General features: G+C 40.7%; 1 protein-coding gene across 1 annotated transcript in view; it reads left to right on the forward strand.

Moving 5' to 3' along the window:
- Window positions 1-23,478, forward strand: part of arhgef10la (Rho guanine nucleotide exchange factor (GEF) 10-like a) — a gene marked incomplete at both ends in the record, with an annotated part of 107,614 nt that overhangs the window by 79,090 nt on the left and 5,046 nt on the right. The window contains 5 exons of the mRNA XM_083893071.1: window positions 2,393-2,479; window positions 7,992-8,206; window positions 9,115-9,272; window positions 12,416-12,558; window positions 19,338-19,509. Of these exons, the coding sequence (XP_083749197.1) occupies window positions 2,393-2,479; window positions 7,992-8,206; window positions 9,115-9,272; window positions 12,416-12,558; window positions 19,338-19,509 (775 nt within the window). The remainder of the gene's footprint in view (window positions 1-2,392; window positions 2,480-7,991; window positions 8,207-9,114; window positions 9,273-12,415; window positions 12,559-19,337; window positions 19,510-23,478) is intronic.

Raw genomic sequence — 23,478 nt, forward strand, 5'->3', positions numbered from 1 at the left:
GGGTCCTTGTGCTCTTTAACATGAATGAATCTACACCTGAGGACGAAAATGTCAGTTTTTTAAAAGTATTTCCCACGTTCTGTTAAACAGAACAAGGATTTTTAACACAGCTTTTTAAAACATCCTAGTTTTATTTTGGATGCTTTCATTATTTGACTTTGACAAAAATGATAAGCCGCCCTGATGCAAGTAGTCAACTCTGTATCCTTTTTGCTGGATATCAGCCTGTTTGTCTCAGTCCATTCTTCTTTGGCAAATCTCTCAAGCTCCTCCGGATATGAGGGCCCTCTGACGTGGACCTTCGTCTTCAGTTCACCCCAAAGATTTTCAATGGGATTTAAGTCAGGACTTTGAGCAGGCCAGTCAAATAATGTTCACTTTGGTCTTCTGAATATAGTTCCTCAACAGGAGGGATGTATGTTTTGGGTCGTTGTCGTGTTGGAAGACAAAGTGAGGATCCAGAACCAGTTTTGCTGCTTACTGCTTCAGGTTTTCTTTAAAAATCTTCACATAATCCTTCTTTCTTCATGATTCTGTTCCTGTGGCTCAGATCGGTGGTAAAGCCACTCACTGTAGTATCCATTCAATCATCCATTATCTACCGCTTTATCCTCCACCAGAGGGTCAGAAAAGCCCTTGTTCCGACCGGGGCTCGAACTTGGGAACCTGGGTCTTCTTGCTGCAAAGGCTAGAGCGCTAACCACTACACCAACTGTGGGCCCACTGTAGTAACATGATGTTCTAAGTCTTCTTTCCTTTCTCCCTTTGCTGCCTGCGTGATCAGAACTGTGGTACAAGCAGAACAAATCTTGTATTTTGACAACTACGGTGACGTGCCTGTAATTATGGGGAAGACACAGTGACCATGTAACATGGGGGAAACCTAGTGCTGCTTATAACTGCATCAGATTTGTGCTGTAGGAAAAAAAAAGAAAGTCCTGTGAGATTTCTCCTCAAGTGTGTGTCCGTATTGGAGAAAGTCAGGCTGATATTTCCATTGTACGTTATGAGCTTGGTGCTCTGCTGTCACTGCCGCGTTTTTTCCTCGGCTGATAGATCTGCTGCGGGATTGTCAGGAGCAGATCCACCTTGACACACCTGTTCTTCTGATTCTTGAGTTCTTGGAGTACTTTTTTGAGAAGCCATCTCTCTGTCCTGTCTCCCTCTGACTTGCGATAACAAATTGGCTGGATTCTCGCACATCAGAGGTGGGACTGACTTTAGTGCATGAACCCAGTTTCCCAAAATAAAAGTCTCTTGATGTTTTGTTTTTTGTCTGAGCAGTAACTGATGAGAACACAGACTTTGACTTTCACAAACTCACTTAATATCATCCCGTCTAAGACAGATCTCATCACTGGTATACACAATTTAAAGGGGACATATTATGCAAAATCAACTTTTTAATAATTTAAATACTTATATTTGGGACTCTGGAATTGTTGTCTCGCTGAGCTCCGCTTTGTCTGTAAGTTTGTCTTGGCTCCACAGTGCAGCACAGAGTTCTACACAAACTTCCAGCCTCAGAGGATTTATCTTTCCAGTGGATACATGTTATATTTGATGGCAATGTGCCTGCTAGAGCCTGCAAATGATCACTTTTGCAAATGCTAACTGCAGTTAGCTCCCAGTAGCCTCTGTGGCTAATTAAATTACCTGTCCCCTAAGTTTCGTGTTGCTTTTTTAAGAAGGTGGACCTAAAGAGATACTACTTAACAGAGCGTTCTGAACAGGGCTGTTTTGGCAGGGTGATTGAACTGCTGTGGTGCTTCACCCTTATGGTATTTTGATCAAAGCATGTCACAGACATGTTCATTAGGACACAAGGGAACTAGGTCAACTTGGAGAAATAGGGTATAATATCACAGGGTCACAGTTTTAGTTTTATTGTATTTTCTTTGTCTTTGTGTGTGTTTTAATTACAGTTGTCAGTTTTTGTGATTTATATTATTATTATAATATTTTTTTTGCATCATACATGACTTTTGTATTGTGAACTAAATAGCCCCCCTGCTGCCCCCCCAGGTCATATGAGTTTGAGACCCCTGGTTTATACAGTAGTCAAGCTCATACCATGCTCAGCAAAACAGCAGCAAATCTGCTATGCTTTTAGATTAAGTTTTTAAGATTTAGCATAAAAAAGGTGTCAGATATTAACAGTTATTCCTTTGCTCGAGTGTTTTCATACACCAAATATGTACAGCTTATAATGTAAGCAAAAAAAATTTAATTAATCATGGGAAATGACAAAGTTCCTGTTGGCACTTTGACTTGCGCAGGTAATTGGATTCCACATAAAAGCGACAGACGGTGATGATATGAATGTGTTTATTTTTGGACTGTATTGAGCGATGATGCTTATTAACCTAATATTCATTTTTGTCTCTCATAGCTTGAAGCTGCCCTCCATAATCCTGTCCACTGTGCGTTGTTGGGCTTCTCTGCAGCGAGCACCTCCTTACCTCAAGGCTACCTATGGGTAATAATGTGTTATTTATACACATTCACTCACTCACTCACTCACTCACTCACTGACTCACTCACTCACTCACTCATTGCCAAATGATAAAACCCATTCACAAGGCAAACATAGTTGCAGAATGTTCCACTTTTACCTTAATAACCATGACATTTTAAACATCCCACCTCCACCCAGCTCTCATTCATTTAAAGGCGAAATAAAAATGTGACTCAAGGCAATGAATGGGACACTCGTTGCACTTGTTCTCTCTGTAAAAATATCACCAGGATTCTGTGAAGTGATACTGTTGATAGGTAACTGCTGCGGTGTTTTATGATGAGTGGACGATCAATTCCCTGGAATTTAGTGGATCTAAAAGCCGGTGGAGAATCAGAGAAAACAAAAATGCACCGAATCTGCTATTAATCTTTTGGTTCCAATCTCCCTTTTTTGGGGGCCAATTTATCAGGTAATCCCACTTTGACCTAAAAGATGTTTAAATCATGAAGGTCCTCTGAGACAGAGGCTCATAGCTCAGTGTCTCACGCTGAGTTAGTTTGTGTCTCTGTGTGTGAGAAAGAGATGGACAGAGAGAGAGAGTGAGTGAAGTATATCAAAAACACATGGATGGATTCCATCCAAACTTGGTAGAATTATTAACTGGAAGGGAATCTCCAGGTGAATAACTTTTGGAGCTGTTGGGGCAAATGTCAAGTTCAGGTTCAAGAAAAACATGGTTAGGAAAACATGTTTTTCCAAGATGTAGCCACACATAATAGGGCCAGAGAGATATTCTGAAGCTTGCATGGACTGTACATGGATCTACTGACCACAAACTTACTTCCCAATCACATAATATTGTATAATGAAGTCCAATTAATGACATGCATATGCATAATCCAGGAATCCATCCACCTTTGTTATGAAAAACCAGTTCATGATTATATGGTCATCATATCACGATGAAATAGCATTGTTTCAAAGGAAAACAGTTATTGTTTTGGGCCTTTACAGTGTGTGGTCTGGATATGCGTCCCCTGTCTGAGTCTTTTTTATTACCTCTCTGCTACTAAAAGCTGATTCCAGGCCCAGTGTATCTCATAAAACCACTCAAGTGATTGAACCAGAAAGTAGAAACTGCAGGATAAAAGATTAACATTAGACTAAACAAAACACGCTAACAAGACTCTTTAAAGGAGGTCAAATAAAAAAAATGAAAAAATACAGCAGATTTCAGGTAAACACTTGTGGACAGCGGATAGGACATTGAATTAACTCTGAATCCAACTCTAAAGTGAAATATCGTGTCAAAAGGAAGTCATGATCAAGTTTGATGATGAAGTTTGACATAGAACAAACAGTACGAGCAGCTCTTTTAGTACCGAGCACATCAGACCAGTACAACCTGTAACCAAAGTAACAAAAACAAATTGGGATCCATTATAAAAACACAATAGTGGATCCTGAATGGCTTAGTGTGCCCACCCCCAGCTGGCTCTACCTCCCTGGCAGGCTTGTCAAATCAGGGATGACACTAATCACGTTAAAATGAGATGGGGTGTGGGGATTTCTGTGTGCTTTGATCAAAGTAATAACATTGTGTCTAATCAGGCTGATAACCCAGAGTTTCCTTGTTTGACTTCACCCCCCCCCCCCCCAGTATTCTCATTGTCTCCATTTCCTCTGCCCTTATGTTTCTCATCATATAAAACACTTGTATAGGATGTTTGCTTTAATTGCTGTTGTCTATACTGGGGAACCTTTAATGCACCTGACCCTCAAAACTTTTTTTTGCTTAATTTAACTATAAAAGGACCAGAGAATGTCTTGTAACTAAGTGCTTTTGCCCATTTTTTCCCAGAAAAACCACAAATAACTGGCAGTGTTTTACAATTTACTACATGTTAAAATACTTTTTTCACAATTTAAAATGAAGAAAACAAAATGCTTTATTTGGAAATACACTGCGGTTGTACATAAACAACAGATTTTGCATGTTAAATTTGCAATTTGAACAGTATAGAACATATTTACAAGAACATTTTTTGAGTTTCTTTGTCTCTCAATGTGCATAAACAGGCCAAAAATGGAAAGTATGTACAAATTACCATAATATCCACATGGTCGCTTTAATGTGTGACTTCTCAGCTTTCAGAAACCGTTGGAATGTTTGTGATAACACAAACCGTTGCATAACTGCGGTAATGCAAAGTGCGCTTGTCCAAATGTGTCGTTAGCGATATGCTCGGTGCTAAAGGTCCCATGTTATGCAAAATCAACTTTGTAATCATTTAAATCCTTATATTTGGGATTCTGGAGGCCCTACCTGTCGCCAAAGTGTGAAAAAAGATGACTCAGTCATGTTTGTGTGGTCGTCCTCTTTCCGAGTACAGGAGATGAAACATACAATGTTGACTTCCAAGCACACTGGGACGTCACAATGCGCTAAATTCCTGGAATTGTTGTCTCGCGGAGCTCTGCTTTGTCAGTAAAACACTAGAGTGCTGGCGAGGGCAACGGCATGTGAAATCCGGAACCAAAAAGTTCTATTCTTGGCTCCAGAGTGCAGCACAGAGTCCTACACAAACTTCCAGCCTCAGAGGATTTATCTGTCCAGTGGATACATGTTATATATCACGGCAATGTGCCTGCTAGAGCCTGCAAATGATCACTTTTCCAAATGCTAACTGCTGTTAGCTCCCAGTAGCCTCTGCGGCTGATGTCATTTTCTCTTCCTTATGTTGTGTATTACATACCGAGCGTTCTGAACAGGGCTGCTTTGGCAGGGTTATTGAACTGCTGTGGTGCTTCATCCTTATGGGACAGTATTTTGACCGAAGCATGTCACAGACATGTTCATTAGGACACCAGGGAACTAGTTTAACTTGGAGAAATAGGATATAATATGGGACCTTTAAAGGGTTAAATATATAGTCACAACGTGGTGGTCGATGCATTCAGCTTCATGTGTCATCATGACCTTTATCGCATGCTTCCTCACTGTGTCCATGGCAGTCTGATTAATGCTGGCAGAACATTTACTGTTGAGGGACTTTTTGCTTCTTTTTTTTTTCCTCGAACTGAGAAAAGGAATCTGTCCAGGGCACGATTCCAGAAATCTGTTTATCCAAAAAAAGTAGTGATGACTTTGTCAGGACGCCGTCTCTGCACTGAATACATACAGGGTTTGCGGTTGATTAGGTGCAATGTGGATGGGAGGAAAGGAGGTACAGACAGTTGTGAGGAGGAGTCTGGATGAGGGGGGCATGCCTGTGGCCTTGGTTACGCACTTGAAACTGTGTTTGTGTGTGTGTGGGTTGGCGGGGGGGGGGGGGGCGGGGGATGGAGTTTCATGCTGCAAGATAAGTCCTCCCTATCTTCTTTTCACCCTCTGCAACAGACCATTATTTGTTCTGGCTCATTCTCAAGAGCCCACAGGATTGCTCCTGTCCAGATTCTGCACACTGATACAAATCAAACAAATGATTGCATGCAAATAAGGGGCGAGAGCATGGAGGAGAAGTACTAAAGACTATATTTAGCTCATGTCACATTCACACGACGTGATTCGCACAGAGGATAAATCTTTGGCGTCGAGCAGTAAGCAGCAGCACATCCTTTCCAGGAAAGGGTTCTGTGTTTTGTGTGGACTTCCACGTTTGATTTTAGTCACGAGTAATGAATGAAATTATATTGAAAACCCACAGTGTTACTTTAATTGTTTAGGAATGGGAGCAACGCCATTTTAATTGGCATTGCATCAGGGATAGGTTGTTTTTTTTCAGCATTGGCATTGACTTGCACAAAGTCCAATATAAATGTGGGTGATAGAAAATCAAGTCTCTATCTGTGTGGTGTGAATCACTTGCTATGATTGGTCTTTTTTGTGTTGTTCCTCTTTATCTAAAAGACAGGACATCTATAGGCTTTGATTGGTAGAAATTACCGCCAACTGAGTTAATTACAACAAACACTTCTGCTTATATAATCATGTACTTACAAGTCATAACGGTAACCTTGGACATAAAATCAAATGTCAACTGATTCAAGCACATCTCACTTTATTAATATGAATGATATTTAGTTTGTTCCACTATTACCTTACTGCCAGATTCTGCCAGACTGTGTTAAAGTTGACCTATTATAGAAAGTGAACCTAGTTCCCTGGTGTCCTAATGAACATGTCTGTGACATGCTTTGGTCAAAATACCTTAAGGTTGAAGCACCACAGCAGTTCAATCACTCTGCCAAAACAGCCCTGTTCAGAATGATAGGTTTTGAGCGCCTGTCTCTTTAAATGCAAATGAGACACAGGAAACTATGTCAGCGTCACTGAGGCTCCGGCAGCTAACAGCAGTTAGCATTTGGAAAAGCAATCATTTGCCGACTCTAGCCGGCACATTGCCGTCATATATAACATGTATCCACTGGACACGTGAATCCTCTGAGGCTGGAAGTTTGTGTAGAACTCTGTGCTGCACTGTGCAGACAAGAATAGAACACTTTGCGGACTTCTGCTCTTCTGGATACTATTGCCCTCGCCTGCAATTTCGTGTTTTTTAGGGACAAAGCGGAGCTCCGCGGGACAACAATTCCAGGAATGTCTCATTGTGACGTAAAGTCAACATCGAGGGTTTTATCTCCTGTACTTAGACTGAGGAGGACCACAACAACTGAGTCGTCTTTTTTCACACTTGAAAAAGTACTCATAGGGCCTCCAGAGTCCCAAATATAAGTATTAAAATTATTATAAAGTTGATTTTGCATAATATGTCCCCTTTAAGACAGACTTTTTCAAAATGATGTCTCAGTGAGGTTCTGCATGCTATTCGTGCCAAATATGCTCACCCTGGGCCCTGCTCTGCAGATACCTGGACTCTTCATGAGGAGTCATTTATGTAATGTAATGATGCGCTTGAGAAAAGTATGAAAGTGAGTTGCGCTCACACTGCAGCTACACGGAGAACAAACTGTCCCCAAAAGCACACTTTACACTGACTGACCCAAAAAAAAAACTCTGAACAACAAAAAAATGGAGGAAAAAAAAACTACACAGGAAGGCAACTTAAACTTAAAAAGACTTCAATTGTTAAGAAACTCTCAGTCCTTCAAAAACATATGAGGTTGAGATTTACTCCTTTCTTCACTGAAGAGATTTGATTTCTTTGATGTCGTAGAGATGACATTGTGAATCCACTGTGTTATGTGTTCAAAATTCCAAGTGATTTTCAAAGTGAGGCAGAACTACAATCCACAAGGTCTGAAATAATCTTTTTTTATTTTTATTTAAAAAAAACTTAAAGGCAGATAATGTTTAACCAGGGACTTGTTATCCTCTGACCTCTCCATAATTTGATTATGACAGTAAACACACGTGGTCAGCATAATCTGAGGTAGCCTGGTCCTGCACCACTCTTCCTGTCTGTGTTTTCCTCTGTCTCAACAGAATATTTTACTACCTGTGGCACTGAGATTTAGTCCATTGGTGCAGGTTAAACCTCTCTCAACCAGGCCTTTTTCCCCCCTACAGGTGGCCGGTGGAGGAGAAGGTTCCCAGGGGCATATCGAGATCTTTTCCCTGAACAGGCCCATGCCACGGGCTGTAAAGAGCCTGCAGGTAGGCTCCTCTGTCCGATGTCTGCAGTATGTACCTGAACCTTCTCCGGTGGAAGAAATTGAGGCTGGAGTTCACAAGGCACCCTCAGGGACCGGCGCCAACATTTGTGTCGGACTGGATGATGGCCGGTGAGAGACTTGTATCACAGAGAGCAACAGATGTCTGAGAAAGAAAGAACAAAACAAAGAGACATAGAATGATGAGGAAAAAAAGAGGCTGAAATGTCAGCACAAAGAGCACAAATTCCTTTCAGTGTGTTACACGTCTATTTTTATATATATACAAATAATATACTGTATTATTCTTTGTTATGGTCCCACGAGAATTCAGCGGTATTAAAGATTTGCTTGTCAATATTGCATGAAAGCGATGAAATCAGACGTGATACCTCAGCGTAGCATCAATACAGCCACTGCTGCTGAGATCACTTTCATTTTCAAATCCAATAAACCTCCTGATCCTTACTGTTTGTAATAGAGCAGAGGTCTCCAGCCTTCATTATAGTCAATATATAGTTTATTTTTTTATAGACAGAGAATAGACTGGGATTTCATATTTACCTAATGTGTCACCAGGATTCCTGTGATTTTCCTCTTCAATTGTGTTTAGTCATTTGTATAAGAGCCTGTATCCAGCAGGTTTCTGTTTATATGCTGACTCATTCACTTCCAGTTTAAGTATCTGTCTGGGCAAACAGAAAAAAAAAAAAAGATTAACAGTCATAGAAAATAACGTAGAAAATATATGTTTCAGCGTTTCAGAAATAGTCAAGACTGTCATTTTTGCTCCTACTTGACATTTTCTTCTCACACAGAGAGAAACAAACGGCGACGTGCATTTGTCTTGCTGAAGAACACAACAAGCTATAGAGCAGTTCATATGGGATTTCAAACATGAAAAAGACGGAGTGGCTGCGCCGAGACAATGCTTTGCTCCAAAGTGAACTGTTAAATCAAAACGCATGAAAACGAGCCACTCTGTCATCTTAAATGACACTCATTTATCATGTTTGCTTGTGCTGCTTTTGTTCCTGTAGCATCCTGGTCTACGGCAGTGTGGACACTGCAGCACAATGCCTATTGACCCTCCATAACCCAGACGGCTGCCCCGTGCTGTGCCTGAAGCACTCATCTCGCTTCCTGTTTGCAGGCCTGCGGAACGGGACCATGATGGTTTATGGAAGAAATAATAGTGGTAAGGTGTTTGTTCCACTGTTTTCAAAATAACGGCCCCAGTTTACTGCGTGACAGGTGGATGTTGTTACTCTGGGGGTCTGCTAGGAAAGTGAGAACGTGTATTCATTCATCATGTACTGCCACATGAGGGTCATGGGGGTCGCTGGGGTCAATCCCGGCTGACATAGGGGTGAAAGGCGGAGTAGAAAGTGTCGTACAGACTTAATTCAAAATGCAAAGCATATTGTATCGGGAAGATGTTAACTTTTTGGTAACAATTTATACTAAGGAACACATATTCACCATTAACTAGGTGCTTACTAACCTATAAAAGTAGTATACTAGCCCTTTATTAGTAATCCTTAAGCACAAATTAACACCTTATTCTACATAACCTTATTCTACCTCTATTATGACATTAATTTTTCTACAACAATTTTCCTACATAAGGTGTTAATACGTGCTTAATATTTACTAATAAAGGGCAAGTTTGCATGTTGGTAAACACCTAGTTAATGGTGAATATGTGTTCCTTAATATAAAGTGTTACCAACTTTGACTTTCATTACTTTCAAGTGCTAGTTATCAGCACCAGCTCAATTAGATGCTATGTGCGTCATAGCTGAGTATTATGGTCTGTGGTGGAAAAACCAAAGAGGCTTCCGAGAACAGTTAAAAATTCTCGATATGATATAATGAGATGAGAAAACAATTACATGAAACATAACATGATATATAATAACACAAATGTACTGTATGCACAAAGAATGTAATACTTTAGTTATACTACAATGTCATATTTTATATAAGAGTCCTTTTTTGTGTGTCATGGTGTAAAAACTCCTTCCCTTCTCGCTGTGTCTTGACAGCCTCCTCGACCGTAGCTTGTTGCCACGTTCAGTCATTGTCAGTCACACGAGGGTCACACACACCACTTTGCATAGCGCAGATTATGAACACCCCGAGAGGTCCACGAGTGTAGCTTGCTTGAGATATTCCAGTCTTCTGTGATGCATCGCTGACTGAGTCTCTCGGATCACATCTTTGAATTGTTCACGCAACGATTTGCCACAGACTTGCCAGAGCCGATTTACCTCCGATCTGGCGCTTTTCACTGTGATCTGCAGAAAAAAACCCATTGAAGGTCTGGTGTATCACTGGCACGGGGCGGATTTAGCTTTAATAACACGTGACAGTGACATGAAATGAAAGGTTTTGTTCTTTATTTATTTGTAAAAAAGTCAGTCAATCTTATGGTGACTTAAAGGACTCATATTATACACTATTTCTCCAAGTTGACCTAGTTCCCTGGTGTCCTAATGAACATGTCTGTGTATTCGGATACTGTTGCCCTCGCCAGAAATCTTGTGTGTTTTACGGACAAAGCAGAGCTCTGGAATTCCAGTAATTTAGGGCATTGTGACGTCCCAGTGAGTGCGGAAGTCAACATTGCGTGTTTCATCTCCTGTACTTAGACTGAGGAGCACCACAAAAACATGAGAGAGTCATCTTTTTTCACACTTTGGCGACTGATAGGACCTCCAGAGTCCCAAATATAAGGGTTTAAATGAAATGTTTGCATAATATGACCCCTTTAATAAAACAGTAAAGGCCAAGTGGAATGGGTTTATTTATGTATAAAATAATGTATAATTTATTTATGTTCATGAATTAATTACCTATAATATTACACATTTATTTTATGATTGATTATTATATGATATGATTTTTTTTTTTTAGAATTAATCTGTAACCCTAAAACAACCTTTCCCTTTGTTTGCCATTCCTAGTCGTTTTCAAATCCAGTGTAAGTACAAAAACAACACCTCACCATGTGATAGATAGGATTCCATGTTGGCATTGTACAAGGCCGGGAGGGCTTAACACCATCTCAGCAGTAGTTTGCTGTCCTCACAGCCAGCGGGAGCACAATATACTTCTATCACTGGCTTCTTCTTTTCTTTTTTTCTTTTTTTTTTACCTGGCTATATCAGCGTGCCTGCCTTCCTCCTGTGCTCCTTTCTCCTCCCAAGTAGAAAGGATGATTAATTACACCAAGCTGCTGCGTGCGGATTAAATATTATTATTCATGCTTTGTATATAGAAAAAGGACAGGAGAAAAGCTCTGGAGGGTGCCAGGGAATGTTTGTGGATTCTGCACATCTGTTAAAGATTTATGCCTCCGACAAGATTGCCACTGTCTAAAAACAAGCCTGCAACAGCAAGAAAAATGCCTTGTCTTGAAGTGAGAGCTTGTGTCATTGTGATGCACATCAGCCTCAGTTGTCAGTTTGAAATGAATAGATTCTTTAGGAACGTTTTTGATTTGATGCGGGGGGAGAATTGCTAAGTGCAAGAAGATGAAGGGATATTTAGGAGAGTACATTTGAAAAAGGTGGGGAATTGACCTTTATAACATGCCAAGCAATTAACCTGTGGGAGTCAGAAGCCATTGTGAAGCTATTCTGCTATGAAAGGCAGAAATAAACAACTTAAATGTTAATTAAATGGCTGGGTGCACTCCCTTCTGTAATTTTGCTTCATTAACGCATGGCAAAAGGAAACGCTTATGCAATTCACTCCGTAACGCGCTTCTGCGGAAGCTGCGTTCTGTTCTATGTGATTAAAAAAGAGGTGTGCTCCATTTTCACAACAACGACAATGAGAGCGAGAGAGAGCGCGAGACCAGGAGAAGAAGTTGGAAAGTGGATTTAAATATACACAAGCATGTGGGTGGCAAACGCTTGTGCTGCAGTGTGCAGTGATTCAAACGGAGGTCCGGAGTGTTTATTAAGTCAATCTGTGGTTCAGATTCTCTCACGCGGTTGCTTTTCATTACAGTGAAATGAAACAAGCCCCCACTGTGAGCTCTCATCTCTGATGCTTAAGTAATTGCTTAATATTTTTTTTTACAGCTTCAAGAGTATTTTTTTTAATTATTTTTATTATTATTTTTTAAATAAACACCAACGTGCCTCGCTGTGTTTCCCGTTGGGAGATTTGTATTTAATTACTTGGCCCAATGGGACAGTATTCAAATTAAAACCTGTGTTCAAAGTTTATTACTATGATTTTAAGCTGGCTGTGATAATAGCCAGTGATTTTCTCCACATATTATATTATTTCAGATCTCCTTGTTCTTTTTTGTTTGCTTTCACTCAGATGAACTTTGGGAACCTGACTCCTGCAGATGTGTGAACCTGGGCTCTGAAGCAGTGAGGACACTTCTGATATTAGACGACTCGGTGTGGGCAAGCTGTGGGAACACTGTTACCGCTGTGGACATACCCAGCCTCACCACTCAGGTATATATACACCATGTTCTTTAAGAATGTTATGTACAGCATATATAACCCTTAAACACACCTGAACACATTTTTGTGTTTTTGGCTTTCAATTTCTGGAATATTTTATCCCTTTTTCAACGTAAACTAAAATACTCACACTAACACACCTATGCACAAAAATGTCCTCTGTTCACTGTTTTTGATGCGTCATGACCAAACGACAATTTCAGGGTTAAAGCTATATATATGATATATATATGATATGTATGATGAGGACTGATGGTTTGAAAAATATATTTTTTTGTAATAATTTATATAATTTTTAAAGCTTAATTTTTTTATGAATGGTAAATAATAATTATTATAATGTATATAAACAAATGGTTCTGCTAATCTCACATATACTAGGCTGCAAAAATCGAACCATAAATAATCCAGTTTGCATGACGTGTATTGAAAATATTATTATTATTATTACTGGACCATAAAATGAAGGTGCATCATGACAAAAAGTTGGCCATTTAAGTGTTAAATATTTTAAAAATGTATTAATATATGACATGCATGGAAAGGACTGATGTTTTAAATTTATACAGTTTCATAGCTTCTTCTAGCATTTTTTTATGAACACATTTTGGTGCTCTAGGTTCAACTTTTTTGAAGGCACATTTAGGGATCAATCATGGAAAATGTGCTTACATTGGACTATTTGTTATTGTGCATTGTTTTTCTGGACATTCATCGCAATCGACAACATACACCAACAACACTGAACAATTTTCACAGCAAACCATTAAGACATTAACTCAGAAGTGGGCAATTAGTTGTAAACTCTGCTTGTAAATGTAAAATAGAAACATAAGACCTAAAATGCCTAAAAACAACAATAAAGCAATACAATACAAAGCCGTACATGAATATAAACGAGTAAAAACCAATGTCTCATACTGTGTAGAAAGCCAAAGAGTAAAAATTAGTTTTTTTTTTAAAGTATAGTCCAATTCTGTCCTTCTGTTTATGTAATTGTTGCACAGTAAAAACGGTACAATATATGTATCGTTTTTCTTATCTATTTCTGGATTAATATGATTATTTTTTATCTTTTAATATCAGTATCCTGAGCAAATCAGAAGCTTCTGTTTGCAAGAATTATGTTGCAAGGTCAACTCCTCCAACAGCTCCGACTGATAAATGTTCTCATGCTCTGTGAAAACAGACCTAAATGGATGGGTTCGTAAGTGGAACTGCACAACAAGGTGTTTTTTTTATTATTATTATTGTTGTGTGTGGTATATTTTTTTTTTTTTGCAGCTTTGACGAAAATTTCCTCTCCCCTCATTTTCTGAAAAGATTTATGCACACAGCCTTTGAGAGCCAGCTCTCTAATCTGTGATGTCATCAAGATTTACTGCCTGGAGCTGCTGCACGGACGAGTCAAACCCTTTGTAAATTCATACAGTGTTTGTTTGGGCTTTCACACACAAATAAGCTTCATTTCGCTGTAGCTCTCTGAAGCTCTGAGTTATGGCGCTGAAATATACGCACCGTTATCTTATAGAAAATCGTCCCGGGGTCTTGTCTCCCGGTGTTCGTCTGCACTGTGTGTCCTCAAAGTTGGACAGGCGAGTGACTTCTGTGGCTCTTGTGAATAATCGTGAGGGGAAATAACAACAACAACTCTGCCGGGTGATGTTAATGTGGTATTTAGAAGCTGAACGACAAACATTACCATTTAATTATATCCCAGCCAGATGCGTGTGTGTGTGTGTGTGTGTGTGTGTGTGTCGCTTTAGAAACAGGTAGAAGGTTCTTTTGTGGTGAAAGAGTGTGTGTAATGAGCAGACCCTCCCTGGAGTAAACATCTGTGACATTTAATAACATGATGCTGGGGACGGGAAACACTTAAAAACTAAGGATGGGACCATACTGATATCACAAACTCGCCGATGCTAATCTGACACAGTGATTTTAGACCAGGGGCTTCAAACTTAAAAAGACCTAGGGGCCAGTGAACTTCTAGGCTGGTCAGGAGGGGCCCGCTCGTATGAAAGGCTAACAGGAAAGGAAAATGTAACTGTTTTGATATATAGTTCACAAAAAAAACACATATTTATGATGCAAAATGAATCTGTAAAGAACAAAAACAGACAAATAAAAATATAATCAAAACCTAAAATCAATATAACATGTAGACAATAGCACAAGATAAGCTTATAGATGATTAAATATGATTAAAATTAATTGTATTATGTTGTATTATTGTTGTTCACTGTTTTCATTATAATTTTTAAATGAGTGTAGGGCCACAGGACATCGACTCGAGGCCCCTGTTTTAGACCATTTATGAACGTATGAAGCTGTTGACGACACATTTGTGCCGAGTCATTTCAAAGACTTAATTCTCCAACTCTGCAACAAATATTGTCCTCCCCCAAAACGAAGAAATAAACAGCCCAAACACGACTCAGCTAAAAATGCTTTTGCTGATTTGTATTTGCATTTTCACAGCATGCGATACGTAGGGTTTTTGGATTGGATTGGATTGGATTTTCCCTTTTTTACGATACTGATTCCCATCCCTAATAAAAACATGAACTATAAACTAAATACAAGTGTCTCTTTGGCCACATCATGTACAAATGTTTCCCAATTGCAGGATAAATGAGCTAAAATGAAGTGAATTAGTGAAAAGCCAATGTATCATCCTATACTTCTGGTTGACCTTGTGCCAAATTACTACTCTGCAAATCTTAAGAGGCGAACAGTTCTTTAATAATTACGGAATACAAGATTTATAATGATTTATAATCAGAGGGAGCAGCACAGCAGGCAAAATATGGACAAACAAATGTTTGTCTGTCTCAAGATCCACACGATCATGGACGAGCTGAGTTTGCGATGTCTTTTATTATTCTTTTTTTTTTTTTTTTTTTATTGTTCCTTCACCTCTTTTGCTTACCCCAGTCCTCCAGAGACACGAGCTTAATCAGCCGAACAGCAATGCAGTGGAGCCACAGTTCTGGATCAGTGTATCTCCCTCAGAGCTTAAGCGGGTCAGCTCTGGTTAGTTCTTTGCTAACCTTGTCTTCCTCGCTAATGTGGACTCAAGAGGGCCGACTTCACAGAGGCACTGGTGCATATCCGGGATCTGGAGAAGCAGAATTTGGCACCTGTAGCAAGAGACATGACTTGGGGCAAGGCTAGAGGGTCATGGACTCATATTCACTTACCTTCATTCCGTTGTGTTCCCCTGTGAATGTGCACCGCTTTGTCAGATTTGCAGCACCTTTGAATCATTTATCCGTGTCTTTGGTGAACACTGCAGCCCAGTCTGAATCCACACATCCCTGCACACCACTTCTTGGCATGAATCGCCCTCTAAATCTTCACAACCGGTGCCCTGACCATAAATGTAACCTTTTCTCTCCGTGTGTGTGTGTGTGTGCTTTGGCACATCTATACGACGAGGCTACGTACTGTCTGTGAGGTACGGTCCGCCCGCATTCTCTGCTTCATACTGTTGGGAATAGATGAAAAACCCACAGCTAAACAGTGTCCGTGAGCAAAGACAGATTAATATTGCAGCCTGAATGAGAGCAAGTGAATAATTTGTCTCCATGAGCTGATTTATTATGTAGCACACTCTCAAAGCTTCAAAATGATAACATTGACATTTCTGACTCTTTGATATTACCGAAGAGTTTTAACAAAGACAATAATTCAGAGCATGGATCCGTGTTGTTTGACACTCGTGCCACAGGAAATGCTAATGTGACGCCGGTTAATGTTTTAGTAAACGTGGCTTAATTGGAGTTCAAAAATTCCATAATAACATTTCTGCATCATGTCAACCAAAGTGATCTGATCTCCTGTGGACTCTGATTCTTTTGCTAATTCTGACCCATCACTGGAGACCTTGACCAATCACAGGGTAACTCACAGAGAGCAGGTGCATTGACTGCTCCTCCGTATACAGGTTTCAGAGATGGAAAGATTGCCTCGGGCCATCTGTCACATATTTAATGTGTGTCTGTCAGTGCTCAACCGTTGAGAGGAGATTCAGGACGCGGACCTGTCTGCTCAAATTTTGGGATTTTTTAACAACCCACGGAAGAAATTCTACAACTAAATAATTGTTATTTTTTTCGAGAGAGGGTGCTTAGTGCAGTTTTAATTAGTGCGGAACACAAAGTGCAACTTGCTCTTATGGGAATGCCACATTTTAGCCCAAAGTATTGTACACATTGACTCTCGGACTTGAAAATTGGCACTAAATGAAATTTAATACAGTATAAACTGGGCATTTGTGCTCAATTGTATCGAGATTCATCCATTCAGTCATTGTTTACATTTTCACTGTATAAAATCATCTTGGAATTTATTATTATATTATTATTATTTTATATGGTGACTAATCACGTTTACTAGAGCCTGGTTGTTACTGTGTGAAAAAAAAAAAAGGCATCCGGGTAAAGTCCTGAGATCCTCATCATTGCCGGCACACGCTTCATTTCCTGCTGATGTGATCTGACGAACGGCTGCGTTAAGAGAACATGATATGAAACAGCTGCAGTCTGTGGGTGCAGCAAAATGTGTCCGTCCTAGTGTCCAACCTTGATACTGCAACAGCTATGAGTCATGCTCTCCCTGTCTCCTTTTGAAGTATTACAGGTGTGTGGCCTCGTCCCCCACCAACAACAGAAGAGCCTGTTTACGGTGTCCGTTTACCACTGGCACCGCTTTCTGAAAAGAATTCTCAGAAACCGTTATCATTCAGCAACAGGAAGCGTTCTGAGCAATATGAATATGAAAAAAAAACCACGTAACTTTGTCCGTTTGACAGACCTCCACAAACGACTCTGTAAAGGACTTTAGCACCTGTAATTTAACTAAGCCTTAACAGTGCAGGACACACACACACACACACACACACACACACACACACACACACACACACACACACACACACACACACACACACACACACACACACACACACACACAGACAGACAGGAGCTGATCAATAGTGACTGGCAGCTCTTGCTTCCATTCCGACTTTCTTTCTACCTGCTTTCTCTCATCACTCACTTGTCCTCGACTCCCTCACCGTGGCCCAGAGTGGGTGACTTTGCACTTGGCCCTGGACAAAGATACCTTGTCACCTCATGTAAAGACTAATGAGCTGTTTAGAGCCGCTGTAGTGTTTGTAGTTGCTGCTCCGCTGTTTTTCCCCCCACTGTGTGTGCAGATGACTATAGAAGGGATGTTGTTGTTAGTGTGACACTGCAGAGTTGAGTGGAAAGGGCACATTACCACTGTCAAGCTTCACTGACCACCTCATCTCTGTAAGCAATGCTGGACTCAGTCGACTAATACCAGGATGCTGGTTGGGGCGTAAATTATCCTCGACTTGACACAGCGAGTTATATATGTGGTCTTTATCCTTGAGAAAATATTTGAAGAATCAATTTTTTTTCACGAGCTGCTTGATTGTTAATTGATATTTATGTGAAAACATTTCTAACAAATCATTGGCTTAAATCATTTAGGGTTACCCAGAATGTCTTCCAGGTGGTTTCAAACATAATGTGAAGGAAGATGGTATTCAACACTGTGACAGCCATTGATTAGCTTCAAATCCCTTTGCAGAGCGATCCCACCTGATGATTAATGTGATAATTATGCACCGTACTAGGACTGAACTCAGTTAAACTGCAAAGGGTTGTGTGTGTGAACGTGAAATTTGACTCTTTTTTTGTTTTCTCGTGGGCATCACATTGTTGTGACGGCTGCACTTGGGGGGAAAAAGGAAGAGCTGTATTTCCTATTGTAGTCTAAGGCAGGAGCAGGGACCCACGACTGAGGAGTCAATTAAAAGAGGAAACACATCAAAGACTTCTTTCCTTTTGCCCGATTTTAAAGAAAGGAATACCCACCGGCAAGGGCACACAAACAGGTGGTAATCCCCATCTGCTGGTGCTCCAGGTTCGGGGTTGTGAGGGTGCTCTTCTCCTCTTCACCCACTTACTCTCATTGACTAATTGCCCAGCCTCATGCAGCTCATGCATTGACAGCGATACGAGTTCCAAGATGATGCCCGAAACAGCCCTTGTCACGCCTTGGACTGCAGGGGCTGCATGTGTTGCTATGATAAGGCTCATTGCATTTATTCCAAAGCTACTCATTAACACTGTGCCTGCAAAACTCTCTCTTTCCATTGTGCTCTTAAAAAAAGATAGAAGCCAGTGGGAATGGTGCAAAGACATGTGTCAGGGACTCTGTAAATTGCAGAATTTGGAGGTACAGCGAGGCTTTATTTACAGAAAAAACAAATATAGAGCAATAACTGCACAGACGATTTAACAGGACTGACCTCATTAGGTCAAATGACTGTCACTGTCATCAGATATTTGCCTCCTAATTATAAAAAAAAGCTGTTACCAGTGTGTCCTCTGACATTGCATGACACATTCATCCATAGTTGTATATTTAGCTTTTTGTTAAATGTACAGTTGCAAGCTTGCAGTTGGGAAATAATGAGACGTTTGTTTCATTATTGAAGGGGAAAATAGCTGTGATGTCGCTAAACTCCCTGCAGAATAGCAGGTTAACTGAAAAACGTGCAATCATGCAGACTGAAAATAAATCCTAATAAAGTGTCGATTTTGTTCATAAGCCCAGACAGAATAAGATCCCAGAGAGAGGCAAACTTCCACTTCACTTCAGATTCTGGAAAAGTCATTTGTTGATGATGTTTGCAAATGTATTTAGAGCACTGTGTTCTGTTTTCATGGCAGCAATTTGAAGTCCACCCAGACCCGATGGTCAGCGTGGCACACATGGCGTGTGCCGGCGGAGGCGTGTGGATGGCGTTCTCGGAGGGTTCCTCCATTCGTCTCTTTCACACGGAAACGCTGGAGCTTCTGCAGGAAATCAACATCTCAACGCGGTCGACGCTGCTCAACACTGGTACATACATCATCCCACGTCACACTCGACCTTCATACACAACAAAATAGAAGTACAGTGTGTCCTGTAGCGTGACACAGTCTTAAGATTATTTTTATTTTGTGTAACCTGATCTTATTTTTGTTTGTACTGTACTGTATCCATTTTTGTCTTGATTAATACTGGCATGTCTTGCGTGTCTTGTCCAACTCGCTCTCAGGGATGTGCACTCAAGGGAATCACCTGAACGAGTGCAAAGCCGTAAAAAAGACACAGGGTGAGAGAAAGGGAGTGTTAAAAAAAATAAAATAAAAAATAAGACGATAATAATAAAATCATTGAGGAGCAGTAAATAACTGGCCCTAAAGATTTTCTTTTTTTCGAGCTTTAAACTCCATCACAGGACACTTTTAAATGAGTAGGGAAGAAATGTGCTCTCCTGTGCAGCAGCCGCTGTAGAATTCCCTTCTGTCACAGACATAACGTCATATTTTGTTGCACAGTGTGATTGGTTGATGTCTGTAGATGTCTGATGCTCAACTGTCAGACCTGGAACATCACCTCTGTTTTTTCGTGCCCCCGTTGTCCTCTCCAAAATCTATTATGAGAACAAAGAAAACACAGCCCAGATGCAGATAAAATGAGTGGACACAGAAGGTTAAACTTATCCGGATGATACTGGAAGAGCGTGCGGGAAGATCCTGAGTGTTTGGTTACCATGGAAATGTTTAAAACTTTCCAACCGGAGCATAAATTAAACATCATGTGACATTTATCAAAAATGTCAAGTGGCAAAGTCGAAATTAAGCTTAAGAGTTCTATGGAAACCTGCTTGGCTTTCTTAAAATATGCTTACTTCTGCCTTTTTGTTTTCTTTGCTTAAACGTCCCCAAGTTTTTTTTTTGTTTAAAATTTTTTGTTTTCTTTGTTTAAATTTTGTCCCATTTTGTCCCTCCAATTTTTCTTCAAGATTTTCTCACCCCAATTTATACTCCTGCGTGAAGTGCTCTACGTAGGTTACTGAGACCCCTCTATGTCACTGTAGAGCCTGTCGGAGAGTCTCTCCATTGTCTCTGGCTGCACGAAATATATTTTAAGTGTCCGTCACTCCGTCAAGGGACAACTGAGACGGCAAGGGCTGCGAATCGTCCTCAGGACAGGCCGAGATAACGCTGCTCTGTGCCGGCCACTGTGCGCACCGAGCGTCCACAGAGGCGGAGCTGATCACCGCCGACAAAGTTGCTGCCAAACTATAAATACGTCATATCTTAATACACAAACCAGGTTTAGACTATAAATGGCCACTTTCTTGACTCAAATGATCTTAAAACTGCGTTCCGGGAAACAGAAAATATTTATTTCAGGTGAGAAACGGCGACTGTTTCAGTGTTATTCAGCTGCATCAACAACAACAGTCTTTCTCTCTCAGACACCTTCGCTCACTGTAGCCAGAAGCACAACAACCTTGCGTAGCGACCACTACTGATCGGGCGGAAAATTGCAGTGCGTATCCGGCACCACGATGGAAAAGTATGAAGGCTCGAGAGGTCTCCGTGGTTACGCAGTCGGATAAAGCATGTTGTAGAAGTATAATGTGGCCTTTACTCCCTCATCTCATCCTCTCTGCTTTAAAATCCAATTTTAGATGAGCATGTGTGTGTGTGTGTGCAGGTTGAACAATGGCCAAAAAAATTAAATAGCAATTTACACAACTAAAATCATTTTATGGGAACAATAATAATAATAATGATACATGTGACATAATCTCATCTCATGTGTTCATGTAATGGGCCGCCTTGTTCGATACGGTATACGTGAAGATCACCTTGACTTTCAGGGAGTGGTATTATCTGGATTTAGAAAATTTCGTGACTGTGACTGATGCTATTAGAGCAAATCGCAAAAGCCGAAGGTAACTGTCGTCAGAAAAACAAAACCAAAACCGTCTTCTACTGTGAGCTGAATAAAAGAATAAAAACAGACATGTCTTTCAGACACAAACAACCCCCCCCTCCTTTTTTTTTAAGATCAAAGTGAAGCAGAGGCTTTAAGAAGAACAGACTCATATGGCCATTGTATCTGGTGATCCAGAGGTCATTTTCACCCTGCGCCACTGCTTCCCCTTGAAATATGCAGCAGATTGGAGGAAGGGTGGCAGCCTCGAGGCTTGGCCCCCGGGGGAAGTTGCAAGGTCAAAAGAGAAGGAGTTGCTCAGCACAAGTCTGCCGCGGTCCACAAAAGGATGAGGATCTTTGACTTAAGTTGTGATTTGTTGAGTTCACAAGAGAAAAGAGCATCCCTTGATACTCTACATCTACAGATACTGCACATGAAATACTGTCAATAAGTCTCCGCTCCCCGAGGTTTTCCCTTGACTTATGCTAGGACATGCGGTAATGATATACCCCGTAATCCTCTCTTCTTAATGTGATTTATACTCGATAGGGAATTCCGGTAGCAGTAAACAACGGAGAAGTTTCGAAAGGAAAAAGGAAACTGCTGATCTCCTCTCGACTAATGCCTTTAATAGTTCTGTCCTCAGGGTGAAACGTCCACAGTGACATATCGCGGGGAAACGTTTATCTTTGGAGACACAAATTATTGCGTCGCACATGAAACACGCTGCTTATTTAAGTGTCCTTCTTGGTCACCTCTTGTAGATGACGACTGGTGAACACGTCAACTGACTTGCGTCCATATTTCAACGGCTACCCCAAACGGTGCGTGTTAAGCTCGAGCTCAAGCACAAAAAGGACTGTGGGCTGTGTGAGCAGGTGGCAGACAGTTAAGAGATAAAGGCTGTTTTCAGCAGTGCCTAACTCCGTTTTTGTGACCCTCCAAGGTCTCTGTCTAAAGGCTTTTGCTGTGTTTGCTGATTGCGCCGCTCTGCCTTGCCTGTTGTGCACTCAGCAACAAGCTTCCTACTTGGGATGATTCATCTGCGCTCAGCGGCGATGAATGGATTCATAACACTGTGGAGACACTCGTGCAAATCATCGCAGTCTGAGCGTGACGCGGGGACAAACATGCAAATACGGCTCTTCGCGTCGATGAGCGTTTTTCTTTCTCGTGATCACGTGACTGTTGGTGTTCAATTCAATTATGAACGCTGTAGATATGGTTAATGACTCTATAGATAACCAGGCCACAATGGAAGCTGAGAGCTGTAGCACTAAAGGAGACAAGCAACAAAATAAAATAATGTTTATCTCCCTTTGTTCACTGTATACAAAGGATGTGCATGTATAATTAGTGTATGCAGTCTTCTCTTTCTGCATTGTTAACGCATATAGTAGTGAAGGAAAGCTTCACAGCAGTATTTATACGTTTACTGCATCGTATGCAATCCCAGATTTTATCTTAGAAAATCATTGATTAATCCCACATCGAGGAAAACACATTCACTCCTATTGTTTTGTTTGTTGTGTGTCAATAAATGTGGCTCGATGACATACCAGAGCCAAAGTTAGTTTAAAGGTCCCATATTATGCAAAATCAACTTTTTAATCATTTAAATCCTTGTATTTGGGACTCTGGAGGTCCTATCAGTCAGCAAAGTGTGAAAAAAGATGACTCACTCATGTTTTTGTGGTCCTCCTCAGTCCAAGTACAGGAGATAAAACACGCGATGTTGACTTCCGCTCTCATTGGTACGTCACAATGCGATAAATTCCTGGAATTGTTGTCTATGCGGAGCTCCGCCTTTTTTCCGTAAAACGCGCGAGAGTGCAGGCGAGGGCAACGGCATCCAAAAACTGGAAGTCTGCGAAAAGTTCTATTCTTGGCTCCACAGTGCAGCACAGAGTTCTACACAAACTTCCAGCCTCAGAGGATTTATCTGTCCAGTGGATACATGTTATATACGACGGTGTTCTGAACAGGGCTGTTTTGGCAGGGTGATTGAACTGCTGTGGTGCTTCGTCCTTATGGTATTTTGACCAAAGCATGTCACAGATATGTTCATTAGGACACCAGGGAACTAGGTTAACT

Source organism: Microchirus variegatus, assembly GCF_963457635.1.
Source record: "Microchirus variegatus genome assembly, chromosome: 7".
Lineage (NCBI taxonomy): Eukaryota > Metazoa > Chordata > Actinopteri > Pleuronectiformes > Soleidae > Microchirus > Microchirus variegatus.